Source organism: Gorilla gorilla, chromosome 6 (genome assembly GCF_029281585.2).
Source record: "Gorilla gorilla gorilla isolate KB3781 chromosome 6, NHGRI_mGorGor1-v2.1_pri, whole genome shotgun sequence".
In the NCBI taxonomy this organism is placed as follows: Eukaryota; Metazoa; Chordata; class Mammalia; order Primates; family Hominidae; genus Gorilla; species Gorilla gorilla.
The window spans coordinates 39,278,673-39,295,171 of record NC_073230.2 but is presented as its reverse complement, the minus strand read 5'-3'; the positions used below and the strand labels follow the sequence as shown (position 1 = coordinate 39,295,171).

At 37.0% G+C, this 16,499-nt stretch overlaps 1 protein-coding gene across 17 annotated transcripts in view; it reads left to right on the top strand.

Moving 5' to 3' along the window:
* Positions 1–16,499, top strand: part of PDE1C (phosphodiesterase 1C) — a 703,814-nt gene that overhangs the window by 455,835 nt on the left and 231,480 nt on the right. For all 17 annotated transcript variants that reach the window (XM_063708446.1, XM_063708451.1, XM_055347901.2 and 14 more), the window contains 2 exons: positions 13,182–13,282; positions 15,829–15,957. In XM_063708446.1, the coding sequence (XP_063564516.1) occupies positions 13,182–13,282; positions 15,829–15,957 (230 nt within the window). The remainder of the gene's footprint in view (positions 1–13,181; positions 13,283–15,828; positions 15,958–16,499) is intronic.

Below are 16,499 nucleotides of genomic sequence, written 5' to 3'. Positions count from 1 at the left end.
TGGAATATGTGGGAGGATTGTGGGCTTTGGAGCTAGATACATTGGCTATAAATCCCTGCCTAATTGCTTACTAGATATTGTGACCTGTGATAAATTACTTGAGTCTCTGAGCGAAGACTTCCTCATTTTTTTAAAATGGTGAAAAATATTCCACTTTGTAGAAGTGCTCTGGTGGTTAGGAATAAAGTATCAAAAATATTAAGTACTCTGCCTCATAAAGGAAGCTTAACAATTAGGCATTATTGTTAAAACGTTGCAGAATTTTCGTAAAACCTATGATCATTTTTTCAGTTCTTCCTTATTATAAAGCTGATTTCTTAAAAATAGTATTTAAAACACTATCTTTAAAGTTATAACAAGATTACAAAGGGAACATTTTTAACTCAATAAAAGATTTTTACCAAACATTTAGAGCAAGCATCATATTGAATGATGGTTCCGTGAATACATGGAGCAAGACAGGGATACCCACATTAATACTCCTACTTGGCATTTTTCTGGAAGTCTCAGCCTCAAGAATGCAGTATGCAATATGATATCTTCAAAAGTTGAAGATATATTCTGTGAAATAATGTGATCATCTCCTTTAGAAAATAAAATAAAGCCCTTTTAGATCAAATAAAATACCTCGATAGGTCTAGACAAAAGAGCTCTCCTATGCACTGGAAATTAACGAGTGTAATAGAAAAATGTACATTCCCAACAGTTTTTAAAAAGTATATAAATCACCTATAAAGAGCCTCAAAAACAGTAAAAAGGAAACTAAAACTAAATCAAAGGGCACAAAAATGATCTTTAAATAAATGGAAAAGGCATCATGTTTTTAATGTGAGTGAAACCTCAGTACTATATAGATGTCAGTTTCCCTCAAAGTAATCTATAAATTCAAAGCAATACTATTCAAAGTTTCAAGGATTTTAATATGAAACATGATAATCTGAATCTGAAATTCATGTAAAATAGGTATTTCACAACCTTAGAAAAGACAATTTTGTAAAAGAACAATCTAATAGGGAATAGTTCTTACTCTCTTAGATATTACAGTACATACTGAAGCTGAGCATGTGCTGTTTGTGAAAAAATAGGCAAATATATCAATAGAATTGATTAGAGTTTCAAAAAATAAACCCAAATGTTTATTGAGAACTTATATGCTGGGTCCTTTATTATGGGATGCTATAGACTGAATGTTTGTGTTCTCCCAAATTCCTCTGTTGAAATCCTAACTTCCAATGTGATGGTATTAGGTAGTGGGGCCTAGGGGAGGTGACCAGGTCATGAGCGTGGAGCTGTCGTGAGTGGGATTTGTGCCTTTATAAAAATGAGTTCCCTTCCCTCTTCTGCCATGTGAGGACACAGTCATCTATAAATCCAGAAGCAGGCCCTCACCAGATGCCAAATCTACCAGCGCCTTGATCTTAAGCTTCCTAGCCTCCAGAACTGTGAGAAATAAATTTCTGTTGTTTATAAGTCACCCGGCCTGTGGCATTCAGTATCTTAAGCTTCCTAGCCTCCAGAACTGTGAGAAATAAATTTCTGTTGTTTATAAGTCACCCAGCCTATAGCATTCAGTTACAGCTACCCAAATGGACTAAGATAATGGACAAGTTAAGAGGGTATCAGTACTCTTGTAGAACTTAACATTCTGGTATGAAGTTACAGATAGAAGAGACCAATGGGAAGCAATCAAGAAAATGTTATTAATACTCTGTAGAGAATTAAAATAGAGGACCTACCCAGGGAAAGCTGGGTGTTTTATTACATAGTCAGGAAAGGACTCTCTCTGGAGATAGTATTTAAGCTGAGATAATTGTGTTTTTTGGCTTCAGCCATGCTAAGAGTGAAAGAAGAGTGTGACCACAGAGTTAGTGTAGAGTTTTAGTACAAGAGTCCTGTGAGAGAATAACTTTGCTACATTCAAGGAGCAGAAGTAAGGCAAGCCTGGTGGGAACAGCACATGATGGGGACAGTGGTGCATTATGAGGCTGAGGAAGAAGCAGGAGCTAGATCAGGTCTGGCTTTACAGGCCACACTAATGAGTTCCAGTTTTATCCTAAGTGCAGTCAGTAGGAAGCGATGTGACCTGATAAAGATTCAAAAAGGATTACTGTGGTGAATGGATTTTAAGGCAGCCTGCTAGGAAAATCCTGCAGAAGTCTAGTGAAGAGATGCTGATAGTTTGGACTAGGAAGGATGCTGCTGGGATGGAGAGAAGAAAATGCTGTTTCTGAGACAGAGTTCAAAGGACTGCTGTGGTGAATAGGATTTGGAACATTAAAGAGGGGAATCGAGAATACATCTTAGATTCTTGGTTTGATAAACAGTTGACAAGAATGCCTGGTGGCAAACCAAGTTTTGGAGGAAAGGGGATCAAGAATTCTGATTTAGATATGTAGAGTTTAAGATCCGTAGTAGACATCCATTTACAGAGGCCAAGCAGAAAGAAAAAGGGTGCTAGAGTTCCAGGGGAGATCAGGGATAAACATGTAGATTAGGTAGTCTTGGGCATATCAATAGTATAAGAAGACATGGAACTAGATGAGATTATCTAAAGACAGAGTGAATAGATAGTTAGAAGGGGCTCTGAAGTGAGTCCTGGAACACTCCAAAGATCAAAATGAAGGCAAAGAATTAGAGCCAACAATAGAAACTAAAAAAGAGTGGCCAGTGACATGGGGTATAAACCAAGGGAGTTTGGGGCCATGGAAGCCATGGAAAGAGAATGCTTCAAGAAGAGAGTGGTGCATTGCATGGGACATACCGATGGTCAAGTAAGATAAGGACAGAGAAATGACCATTCACTCTGGCAACATGGAAGTCATTGTTGACCTTGACATGAGTCATCTCAGTGGTTTGGTGAGAATGGAACACTGACTAGAGTATAATGAAGAAAAAAAATTGCAGGTGAGAACATGAAGACATGACTATAGACAACTTAATAGGGAAAATCACCCAGTTTAAAAAATGTTTTGGCTACAGTTATTTATTTAGAAAAAAGAGAATGCTTTCACTCTACTTTGAGCCATTCATCCCCAAAAAATCTGACAAATGAATTAAAGATGTAAGTACAAAAGTAAAAATTTGATCATGTTAGAAGAAAAAATGAGAATATGTTTATGGCCTTGAAAAAAGACATTCTTTTTAAAATTAAGCTTTTAAACACAAGAGTTATACAAGAAAATATTGATTAATTTGAATACATTAAAGTTAAAAGCTTTTGTAGGATAAAAAGCATCATAAACAAATTAATGAAGTAAGCATTTGGAGAAAATACATAGAGAACATAGATTAAGATCCAGATTGTATAAATGAATCAGGAAAATGACACAAATTCAGTCAAACAATATGAGCAGGCAGTTAACAGAAAAGGTAATACGTTTAATCAATAAAAGAAATATGAAAAGATGCACCATTCATTAGTATCTAAGGATATATAAACTTATACAGTTTTAATCCATTATATACATATGGGTAAAAATGTTGAAAGTGTGATAATATTAACTGTTGGTTAGGATGTAGAGCAGGGTTTCTCAACCTCAGCACTATTGACGTTTGGGGCCAGATAATTCTTTGTTGCTTTTCTATGCATTGTAGTGTAGCAGTATGCCTGACCTGTAGTCATGAGATGCCAGTAGCACTACTCCCCACTCCAGTTATGACAACCAATAATGTCTCCAGACCTTGCCAAATAAACCACTGGTTGGAGGGGCAATTGTCCCAGGTTGAGAACCACTGATTGAGAAGAAATTATGTTCTCATATACTGCTCATCTGAGGGTAAATTGGTATAGTCATATAAGAAAACAATTTTGCAGTGATTGCTATAAGGAAAAATAGACATACCGATCCTCCAGCACTTCCAAGTGTACCCAGGGAGGCCTATACAATCAGATTCATTGTAGCAATGTTTGCCATAGTGAACAATTACGGAGTATATACCTATCAATAGGGAGTTAGAACTCTGGAATACCATAGATTTCTATGACTAAAATTCAAGATGTATTATTAAGTTTAAAAAGTTGTAGAAAAATATGTTCTACATGATGTATATTATTAAACATAGCACATGTATATACACATAGATATATATGAAAGTATATTGAAAAACATCTAAAAAGATAAACAGTAAATTGAAGATAGTGGTTACCTCTGGGGAGATTCTCATCCTGGAGTAATGGCCAAAGGGAACTTTATATCTGTATTGTTTGAAGTTTTTGTTTGTTAATACTAGTGGGTCATCCCAGTAGTGGGATCATCTTATGGACCCTTATTGGGTCATCCTATCACTTAAACAGTTAAACATTGTTTAAATGTTATTTGTAAAATTACTTCTCTATGAGACCATTACTTAGGTAAAGTGAGCTGTGAACATTTTAGGATATTGGATATAACATTACAGGATATTGTAACATTATATTATATCATATATCCTATGATATAATATAACTTTATATTATTTATATTATTAAAGTTATAGGATATATAATATATTCTATATTATAATATAGGATATTATAGGATATTGTACCATTACTGTACATTGTACATTATTGTACCATTGGCTATATATATGGCCAATGTCCTATTTATTGAAACAAATAGGATAAATAAGTCTATAATACTGGGATTTATTGAAACAAACAGGATAAATAAGTCTCTAATACTGTGATCCTGACTCTCTCTCACTCTCTCTATATGTATATAGGCTGTTTACATATATATATAGTCTATATATAGTCAATAAATCATAAATGTATATAGTCAATAGTCAATATACATATAGTCTATATATATAGTGTGTATATATATATATAGTGTGTGTATGTATATATATATATATATATATAGTCAATACATCATATATCATGATAGTTTCCCTAGGTCATTATATATTTATTATAAGAAAATCTTAATAGTTCATTATTGGGTTATTCTGTCACTTAAACAGTTAAAATTTTTTTTCACTGCTGTAAATGATATTCTGGTTAGCCTCCTTGCATAGCAATATTTTCCCACTAAAGTTTCATATGTGTGTGTTTTTACTTTTTATTGTTAATACCAGTAAATTAAACATTTTCCTTATGTATTAACCACTTTTATTTTCTTTGGTTATAACATCTCCTTTCCTGAGAACTTAATATTTTGCTGAGAAAATGTTTGAATTTCTCAATATTCTTAATAAAAATGATTACCTAATGCCTAGCATGCAGTAGAATATTAGTAAATGAGTTATTATTATTACTAAACATAAGTAATCATGACTAGCAACACTTGTCATATATGTGAAATATTTCAAAACTTGTGATTGCCTTTTAATTGTATGACCTTATATATAGACTTTCTTAAAAATAACATAAGGTAACATATTAGTGGGAGAATGCATCTTCTTCACTCCTAAGTGTTTCATTCATCTGGAGTGTTTTCCTTAGGGTAGGCTATATTTTGCTCCAGGATCAAACAATCCCCAAATCTCAAGGGTTTAGAAATAATATCTGCTTTTTTTCACTTCCTGTAACAGTAAGTTAAAGAATCTGCCTGTGTCATTCTCACTCTAAGAGCCTGGGTTTTCTAAACAGCCACCCTCCTGAGTGTTGTCAGGCATTATGGTAGAGAGAAAGGGGCTCTGGTCTTCCTATATCTGTATTTAAATTCTATGGCTTAGAAACTCTGCTCATGACTTCTGCTCACAACTCACTGGCCAAAATGACTCACACAGTCCCTCCCAACCATAAAGGGGCCAGAAAGTCTAATCCTACTATATGCTTGGAAAGAAGAAAGCCAAACACTCTCTGTTATTTGTTTCTCCCTGTCTGTTTTCTCTTCTGTCTGCTTCTGGCACTTCTCTTAGACCTTCTGAATGCATCTTCGTACCTTTTAGCTTCTCCCATGTTTTCCAGTCTTTCGGTATTTTAATGATACCTCCTGAGAGATGTCCTCAACTCTTTCTTCCACATTATCAGTTTGGCCTTCCGATATGTCCTTCTAGTTATTCAAGCTGTTTATTTAATATTTTTAGTTAGCAATATTTTTAATTTCAGGAACTCCTCTTTTTTTGCCCTTTGAATGTGCTATTGTCTTAGCAAACTTACGTATTTATGAATGTACCTACACGTTTTGAAAACTTCCTTTAAAAGTCTTTTTAAAAATAGAATTATCTCTTTTAACTGATGGGGAATATGCTATTTGTTTATGAGAATCTTCTTACACTATTGGCTTTTTTCCCTCAAAATGTCTAGTGAAGTTTGGTTGTTGGAACATATTTGTAAGTGAATGTCCAGGTGGGTTAGATGGGTCAGGGGTGTGGGTGTCCTCTGTATTTGTGTGGTCTGTCCAAAGAGACTTCTAGGGAGGGTATGGCAGCTCTTCATCAGCAACAGTCTTCTCAGTGTCCTTCCCACCTCTTTGACTGTAGCTCTTGTCCTTATGCTTGTAAAATGGCTGATGTACCTTTGCATATCCAGGTAAGAAGATAAGGCAGAATACAAAGCACAGAAGTTGGAAACCAAATAAATCTGCCCACTTTTAAAGAGCTATCCAGAAATCCGAACCAGCAACTTTCACTTCTGTTTTATTGGCCAGAACTGTGTCTCATGGCCACTGCGATATATAGGGAAGTCTGACACACTGCCATCTCAAACAAAATCAGAGACATTGTTAGTAAGGAAAAAAAGGACAGTTGGGCAATCAAAAGTGATTCCCATTACAAGTAATATTATTCTTATTTTAAAGAAGATAAATCTCTAATTCATAGAAATTAAAATTATTCTATTACAAAGTAGCTGTATGGGCTAAATTGTATTTCTCATCGATTCATATATTGACATCCTAGTCCCCAGGACTTCAGAATGGGACTGTATTTGGAGAGATGGCCTTTGAAGAGGTATTAAGGTAAAATGAAGTCGTATGGATGGGCTCTAATCCATTATGACTGGTGTTCTTAGAGAAAGAGGAGATTAGAACACAGGCATGCACTTGTAGGTAGAAGGGTCCATTGTGAGGATACAGAGAGAATATAGCTGTCTGCAAGGCAAGGAGAGAGGTCTCAGGAGAAAACAGTCCTGCTGACACCTTGATTTTGGACTTTTCTCCTCCAGAAACGTGAGAAAATAAATTTCCGTTGTTTAAGCCACCCAGCCCGTGTTATTTTGTTATGGCAGCCCGAGCAACTGAGTACAGTACGGGAGCCAGAATTCGGTCCCAGCTCTGACTTCAGAGGCCATGCATTTAAATATTAGGCATGCTTCTACAATATGCCTTTGGCAAAAAAAAAAAAAAGACTCTTATATTCTTACACCTCAGTATCCTCATGTGCACTTACTTCCAGGTATTGTGATGAGGATGAAAATGGATGCAAAAATGCATTTTGAACTCATCTATTCAACACACCTATTGTGCAGAGTGTACTCTGGGGACATAAAAGTGAATCATGCACAGCTTCTTCAGCTCTCACCAAAAACACCCAGCATTTATGCCAATACAAGTTATCATTAACATAAATGTTGTATCATAGCAGTGATCATGATTTACTGCATGATTTCTTAAATGAGCTCATTTCTCATTTGCCGTTGAATTTCCATGATCAATTCAGACCATATTTAGAATGATTCTTAAATACAGAAACTATTTCCTACCTACTCTCTCTTTGAAATGCAGCTCAAAACAAACTTCTTTCATTGTGAGCTTACAAAAACAGTGGGGAGCATTCTGATGAATGGAGAACATACTGTTACTCTAACCTTTCATTACAAACCAAGAGGGAGAAAACGCTTTAAATCATTTCAGTGTTATAAATTGTAAGACACGTAGAGAATCAAAACAACCCATTGATAAAGTGGTGTCTGGGTTTCAACATTACTTTGTAAATGTAAAACATTGTAATCTGTTTGTATTACTCATTATTGTTTAACTTAAGTGCCTAGAAGATACTTGGATCCTTTCAGAATTATTTTGCTCATTTCCAAGAGAAAATCCTTAGACAGAAATAAATTGAAGAGCTATCTATTGATTGAATAGATGTTCATTAGACTCTAAGCTCTAGTGTACTTTTGATTTAGGTGAAAAGATTTCAAACTCCAAAACTATCCCTTGGCCATTTTCCTTGCTTTTGTCAAGCAAGGTGCCAGTAATTTTCCCTTTGTCTTTTTTTTTTTTTTTTTTCAGAAAGGAGAAGCTGCGTATGTTGTTTTTATTTATTTTTTATTTTATTTATTTTTATTTTTTATTTGTTTTATTTTTTATTTTTTGGATCGTTTATGACATTACCATAATGTCATAGTATTAACATATTAATATGTAATATCAATGTATTAACAGGAAAGACTAAGGATATCAAAATTACATTTTGTTTGAAGAGTGCGGAATAATTTTATTGGGGTTGTAATTGGTAGACATTTGGCTCCTGCGACCTTTGTTCTCTGGTGTCACATGTGTTTATTAATATGTTACATTGGATTATAAAAGGGATTTTGCAGATGCAATTAAGGTTAACAATCAGAAGAATTTAAATAGGGAGATTAGCCTGGATTTTCCAGGTGGGCCCAATGTAATCACACAAGTTCATCAAAGTCAAGGAGGTATGGCCAAAGTCAGAGGTTTGAAGTGTGAAAAGGACCCAACAGTCATTGCCAGCTTGAAGGTGAAGAGGGAAACTGTGGAAAAGGTTAGAAGGAGATGAATTCTGCCAATGCCCTGAATACTCTTGGGAGCAGATTTTCCCCCAGAGCCACCAGAAAGGAAACCTTTCCCAACCTTGATGTCAGCCTTGGGATACCCTGACCAGAGAACTCATCCACACTGGGCTGGGCTTCTGACTGGCAGAACTGCTTGCCAATAAACGGAAGTGTTTTTTGTTTGTTTGTTTTTTTAGACAGAGGGAGTCTCGCTCTGTCACCCAGGCTGGAGTGCAGTGGTGCGATCTCAGCTCACTGCAACCTCCGCCTCCTGGGTTCAAGTGATTCTCCTGCCTCAGCCTCCTGAGTAGCTGAGATTACAGGCGCCCGCCAGCACACCCGGCTGATTTTTGTATTTTTAGTAGAGATGGGGTTTCACAATGTTTGCCAGTCTGGTCTTGAACTCCTGACCTCAGGTTATCCACCCACCTTGGCCTCCCAAAGTGCTGGGATTATAAGCGTGAGGCACCGCGCCAGGCCCAGAAGTGTTCTTTAAGCCTCCAAGACTGAGCATTTGTTAAGGTAGCATGGAAAACTAACAGATTACTAAAGAAACTCTATCATTCACGTAGAAAAGTCACAACTTGCTTGTAGCATCTCCTCTAACAATGAGAAATTGGCCGTGTCCTTTCCCTTCAGGTTTCCTCTGCTCTGTTGTACCCCATGTCTCCTCATCTGCCCCTATATGCAGGAACAAGTGGCTTGCTTTCTTGAGTCATACACAGCAAAACTCAAGGTCCCCAATTACCACTTGTCAAAGCATCCTTTCAAATGAACTAGTTGTGACACTCATATTTTGTAGATAGGAAAATACTGATAGCATCTGTGACTTGTACCTTGCCACCAATTGGTAGTTCTGGAATAAAATACCAGTGGGACTTTAATTTCTGACTTCTTATGGGTTGACATAAAACCTTCTGGGTTCACAGTAGTTAATTTGGAAGAGGCAAGGAAATCTGAGGTATATTAAAATAGGAAGTTCAATTTCCTCCAAAATAGCTTCTCCCACTTTCTCTGTTTCTGTTAATGATGCTATCTAATATCACCTGAGGGGTTTATTAGCCACTCAGTGAGGCTAGGAGTGTTGAGGTCATCTAACGTATTGTTCTCCTTAACTGCAACCTCATCTGGTCCTCCTACCACTTCCAAAATTCAGATAATTGCTAAGTCATATGGCTTCTACCTCCACAGTGTCTGTACATCCTATATGAACTTTTCAATCTAAAAATACAGCTTTTAGCCAGGCACAGTAGCTCACGCCTATAATCCCAGAATTTTGGGAGGCCCAGATGGGTGGATTGCTTGAGCTCAGAAGTTAGAGACCAGCCTGGGCGACATGGTGAGACTCCCGTCTCTACTAAAAATACAAAAAAAAAAAAAAAAATAGCTGGGCATGGCAGTGGGTGCCTATGGTCCCAGCCCTTACTTGGGAGGCTGAGGTGGGAGGGTTGCTTGAGCCCTGGGGGCAGAGGTTGCAGTGAGCCAAAATTGCACCACTATACTCCAGCCCGGGCAACAGAGTGAGACCCTGTTTAAAAAAAAAAGAAAACAAAAAAACCCTGCTTTTATATCTCCCTTCTCTCCTCCTGTCCAAATATCCTTCCTGAAGTGGGGAGCTGATGGCATGACTCTCTTGCATGTGAACTTCACTGCCTGCTGAATCCGGTTTACATTCCTCGCTCACTGTGTTTTCTAATGCCTGACCTCATAGGGCCTCAATCAGCCTTCTCTCCCGCTCCAGTCAAGGGCATCATTTTCTTACCTGAGGTGGACATGCTTTTGCTGCTGGGACTTGCTCATTTAGTTCATTCTTCTGAAAATGCCCACCTTCATTTCTTTCTCTGTCAAATTTTCAAGGCCCATCTTAAACATCTCTCCTCTGTGAAACTGTTTCTCCCAGATACCACTTTTCTTTCTTCTTATCCCCAAAGCAGCATAACTGATTCTAAGCATGCATGGCGTTTGTTGAAAAACTAAGGTGTTAAAATGAGTTTTAAAGACAATGGTTTTGTTTTTTATTGTTGTTGTTGTTGAATGCCTGTTTAATCATTCATTGTTTTTGGTTTAATAGAAGTAGGTTATATCTAAGATAGGATTTTGTTCAATTATTTGGGTAAGGAGGGAAGCATCACTATGGTTGTAATGTGAGAACTGTTATTATACTGTTATTTAGATGCTTTCTGCTGCCTGGGCTGATGTTCTGTGACTAGGATTCGTTGAGATGTTACACTGTCTCCCATTCATAATCTTATTTTAAAAAGTGAAATTAACTTTACATGACCTTAGAATAAGAGATATATGTGGGAGAGGAGGTAGAGGGAACCAGGGACAGATGGGTGGGGACAAAATATTGGGGAAGAAAAGAAAGACAATGCCAAAATGGAAAAAAAAACTGCATATGTAATATATGTATGGATAATATCAAGAAAAATGTGCAATATAAATTTATGCCTATATAATTTTATGCAAAATTGAATAAACACATGAACAATGATCCAAAGAAAATACAAGGTAAGATTATGAGTGAGAATTCTGCAGGCGTGGTGTGTGGCTTGTCAGATGACTGGCTGTGTAACCTTGAGTGAGTCCTGCACCTACCCCTGGCTTGTTTCCTTATCTGTCAAGTGGGGATAGCAACAGTACCTATGATTACAGAGCTGTGAGAGTTATATAAGTTTCTATATAAAAGCACCTAGCATAGTGCCTGCCACATGGTGGGCCCCCCGAGACAATGAAGAGGCTGATGAGGAGGCTCTTTGCTGCCTTTACAAGGGGTTTTGCAGCTTTGATTTTTCTTGCAATCTTTCCTTATCTTGCCCATCTTTTTTTCATCTCATTTTGTTGATTTTCATCTTAGTCTGTTTTCTCTTTGACTTTCTGTTCCATGTACCTCAATTTGTGTTTTTGAGGTATATTATTGAAGATGCCAGAAAGCTTCCTGACATTTCTTGCTGGATTCTTTAGGAATCATTTTCAAAAGTATAGTGGTTTCTTTTTTCATGAGTTATGTTTATGCTCACTCTGAAGTATTTTTCATAAGTTCTATGTCATTTGTTTATTTTCCCCTTACCAATTTTTAAAGAAGGCAATAATTCTCCAAAATTAGTAGTTAATTGAAAGATATGGCTTAAGTGGGAAATTAGAAACACTTAAATGTTCATTTTAACTCATTTTGCGTTAACTTAAATCATATAAATCTATTTTATGCACTGATCTTTAATTCAGACCACAGGGCTTTTATGAGTTCACCAATTTGGATACTCACATTTGTCTTACATCAACCCTGCCCCTATCTAAGATTTCTAGTCTCATCTCTTTAAAGTTAAGTGGGAACTTAAAGATGTGCATGAAGCAAACTGAGTGCAGAAGCTCTCTACCTTTTCTATAAATGTTTTCTGCTCTTTCACAGTTGTCACACATATTTTGATAGCAGTTCTTTTAGTGACTGTCCAAAGCATTAAACTTAGGTTCTACAGAAATAACAACTCCAATTTTGTGTCCATATTTTATTGGTTTGTGCCATATTTAATTACATAATTATAATAACAAATACAATTTATTAAAATGTGGTTTAGAATAAACCATACTGAACCATGTAAGCATGAATTTAACTAGTAGCAAAAGTGAGCAAAGGATATGAGAAGGTGGCCTGAGTCAGGCATATTCTGTCATGTGAGCATGGGGCAGGATGGTTTACAGAAGCGATAGGAAGTAAATCCACAGAGTCCGTTAAATGGAAGTCAGTTAAGGAAGCTTGAAACACAGCAGTAGTTTTCAAACTCTAGTGTGCATCAGAACTATCTAGATGGCTTGGTAAAGCACAGATTGCTGGGCCACAACCTAGAGTTTCTGATCCAGTGGGATTGGGGTGGGGCTGAAGAATTTGCCAGCATTTCTAACAAGCTCCCAGCTGACACCATCTGCATGTCCAAGGAACACATTTTGTGAACCACTGACCCACAGCCAATGTTGATGGTGTGGATGGGGAGAAGTCCTTTCAAACATCATCAGCATGCATAGAGCAGAAAGCCAAGTGTTTTTCCATCTGTCTCTACCCACTTCCTTGTGGATATCCTCCTATAATCAGACGTTAGGTTTTCTATTACTCTTCATTCTTGGTATTGCATTCAAATTTCTAATTTTTTTTATGTGTGTATGTGTGTGTGTGTGTGTGTGTGTGTGTGTGTGTGTGTCTACCTAGGAACTTTATTTGGAAGTTGGGGGAGGATGCAATGAGGGCTTTTCAAGTCTTCATGTTCATTCTCTTTGATTTCTTGAAAAAGATAAAACTACTACTTAGCTTATTCAACCTTGCTGAACACATTGTTAACAAATCACAAGTCTCCAAGTCTCTTTACAGGAAAATAACTTATTTCTGTCTCTCAGAAAACTTGTGTTTGGCAATAGCTTACCAGCTGCAGGGTAGAAAGGCAGCACTGTGGGTGTGTTGTCAGCAAGCTGAAGACTTTGAGAAAGAAACAGATTATCTGATTGCTCTGTAATCTCCTTTCAGAACTGGCTGACGGAGCTGGAGATCTTTGCTATAATCTTCTCAGCTGCCATCCACGACTACGAGCATACCGGAACCACCAACAATTTCCACATTCAGACTCGGTGAGGGTGTTTAAATGTTTGGAAGAGAGGCAAGAGGGGTCAGAGAGACAGTTTTAGAAATCAGAAAGGTGTTAGTCACCTTTCTTTTGCATAGGTTTCCTATTTTGAGTTTCTGAAACAATGAACCTCTAAATGAGAGATCAGTCTGGTCAGCTTCAATCAAGACTTAGAGTTTAAGAAGCCATCTGCTCCTAATTCTCCTATTTTGTTCAGATCTCATATAGATATCTTTTTCTTCTCTATTCTAATGTTCGCTATTTGTTTATGTATGTTCTGTACATACTTTACCTACTTCTAACAGGAAATGGGGCACTTTACGTAAAGCCCCAGATGACACATAAAGGAAAAGAATAAGGACAGTGAGGATTAGAGTTTTTTTGTTGACATTAACAACATTGACCAATCTTACCCTCTGATCTCTGGGATTCTGATGAGATCTCTTCTCATCCTCTCTGATTTTGTATCTGCTCTGTTTAGTGCTTGCACCACTCCCTGGCACAGGGCCCCGGGAGTAAGGTTGTCTCCTGTAGGCTACCTTCACCGTGAGCAACCTGTGCATCCTTCCTAATGGACTGCACAGGTAAACACAAACCTCCCGTTGGAGACATTAAATATGGGTCCAAGTGCCCCACTCGGAACCTCCTGACCTGTAACAGATACTGTTAATTGATTTTGGTACTTTTTCTTACTAAACTGTGGGTTTATTCTGAGTATTCCTCTCAGCACAGAATTCCAGGCAATAGCACAAGTCAATTGTCATTTCTACTTAGGATAAAACTTTCCTTGCCCTCTCCTAGCCTAAGAACTTGCCCTCTCTTAAGACAATGATGTGGAACTGGAGAGAGTCTGACAGTAGAGTTAGTTCATTATCCTTGACATAGTAATCAAAAGGAGCTAGGGTATGGGGAAAGGTGGTAAGTCAAAGAGAAAGAATGTAGCAGGGAGGGATGAGAGTTTAACACCAAATAAATACTTGCTGATTTCACTTGAAAAAGCAGGTGCACACTCTAGATAGGTTTGTGTTCATTAAATCAATCTACATGTATTTAATGAACTCAACACTTGATTACAGTATACACAAAAGAAGACAATATTGTCTGATCTCTGTTCAGAAGGAGAATTTTAGTTGAATGGAAGCAGACAAAAGAACTTCAGCTACTTGCTTCAGTTCCACCTTCTTGCCTCCTCACTTAGTCTCAGCCGCAGAAAAGCAGCTTTTTGTGGTTGTGTTCCAAGGGAACAGAATTCCCTTTAATACAGGGAATTCCATAGAGTAGCACTGTTTAATGTATGTCTGTGGGTGGAACCTTTACTCTGAGGACAGACATCATGGTGAATAGCACCTGCCCAAGGAAGAGAGGTGGGTTGAACATATGTGGGTCTTGCCTGGAGACGAGGATCAAAACCAGTCCCAACACAGAGGAGAATGGCTTAATTACAGGAGGTGGAAAAGAGTGTCACAAAATATACATCAGTTGGTATCTAACTTACTCAACAGATGTAACAGCAGATCTTTCACCTCGGGATTTGAATGTTCTGCGTTATCTCCATAGGAGTGGGAAAATTCCAATGTGTTCAGTTAAGCTTGGTTTGGAATGAAATTTAAACATTGGCCCTGTTCAACAGAACTTTATCCAAAGCATCTCAGCCTGTGTGATCCCTGTTCAGAAAACAAAGTCTGTGACCAGGCCCTTAATCCTTTGATGAATAAAATTTTAAGCCTAACAGTTTCAAGGTATGGTAGATACAGCCCAAAGTTTGGCCAATGGCAGGTGGAAGTTATCTTGGGGAAGCACTGGCCCAACTGTCAGAAGATCTTGCCTTCATCCCAGCCCTGTCACTTGGCCACCAAAGGGCTCTAACAAGTTTTTTTAAGTCTCTGAAACTCAGCTTCCTTGGTGAGAAACAAATAATCTAAGCTTTCATTAAATTTAAGATCTTAAAATATTATACAGTCCTGTGTTTAGTGACATTCAGCTATAGTATGGTCTTTGAGATAGGGACTAAAAACTGACATTATAATCTTTATATTCTTTATTCTCAATTTTCCACATGTGGCTTTTGCATGGAAAAATGTTAAGATCAAGCCACTATCAGAGGCAGCTTACAGATAGTACGCACCAGGTGATATGTGTTCTGAAAATTACAACTAAAATAAATAAACCAGTGCATTCATTGAATAAAATAAAAATAAAAATAAATCTCATTCCAGAAAATACAAAGAAGTTTGACATGACCCATATTTTAAAAAAAACACCTTTGCCACTAATATAGGTAATTGAGATCTGGTTGTAAAACAGTTTTGAGAGAGTTCTCAGGCTGGATGTCACATATTTCCTGCCCACACATGTACTGGTATAACATACCCTACATTCATCTATTGATGATTTGTAGTGTTAGTTGAGCTTTTGGTTCACATAACTGGCATGGGGACAAAGATAATTTCTAAACATGGAAAAAAGTGGTGGTGTGTTCTAGCCTGTTAGAATTACCCAAGTAAATCACAACTGTTTAACATTCTGAATTTTGCTTGGCTTTCTGTTCAGGTCTGATCCAGCTATTCTGTATAATGACAGATCTGTACTGGAGAATCACCATTTAAGTGCAGCTTATCGCCTTCTGCAAGATGACGAGGAAATGAATATTTTGATTAACCTCTCAAAGGATGACTGGAGGTAAGGATGAGAAAAGAGAGAGATTTGTAGGCCAGGGAAGGAACTTTGAAGTTGGATGAAGTATACTGTTTTTGAGAAAACACCTTGCTTAAAATGTTGATTCGTGTTGCTTTCTCTCTCTTTCTTTCTCTCACTCTCACCCTCTCTTTGTGTATGTATGTATGTATGTCTTATTTCTCTTTTTTCTTTATACAGATATTCAAATATTTATAAATAAAGGCTATGGAATGTTATGATTAAGTTCCAACTACTTTATTTGCCATCTTTACATTGCTTTTTATTGATGAATTGGGAAGTGAAACCAGTATGAGTCAAATAATTCAATATTGTCCTAAAAATTCTCAAAGAAGAAAGTTTGAAAAATCACTTCTAACAGTGTTCAACTGAGGACACTTTGGATATATTTGCTTTTTTTTTTAACCTTAGGAAACTTGTGTTGCTTTTATCTGAATTCCTTAAATCTGAATTTTATCTTTTATTTAATAACATGTGTTTTTCACCCTATATTTGATTTGGACTTCTTATCAATCTTTTGACATTTT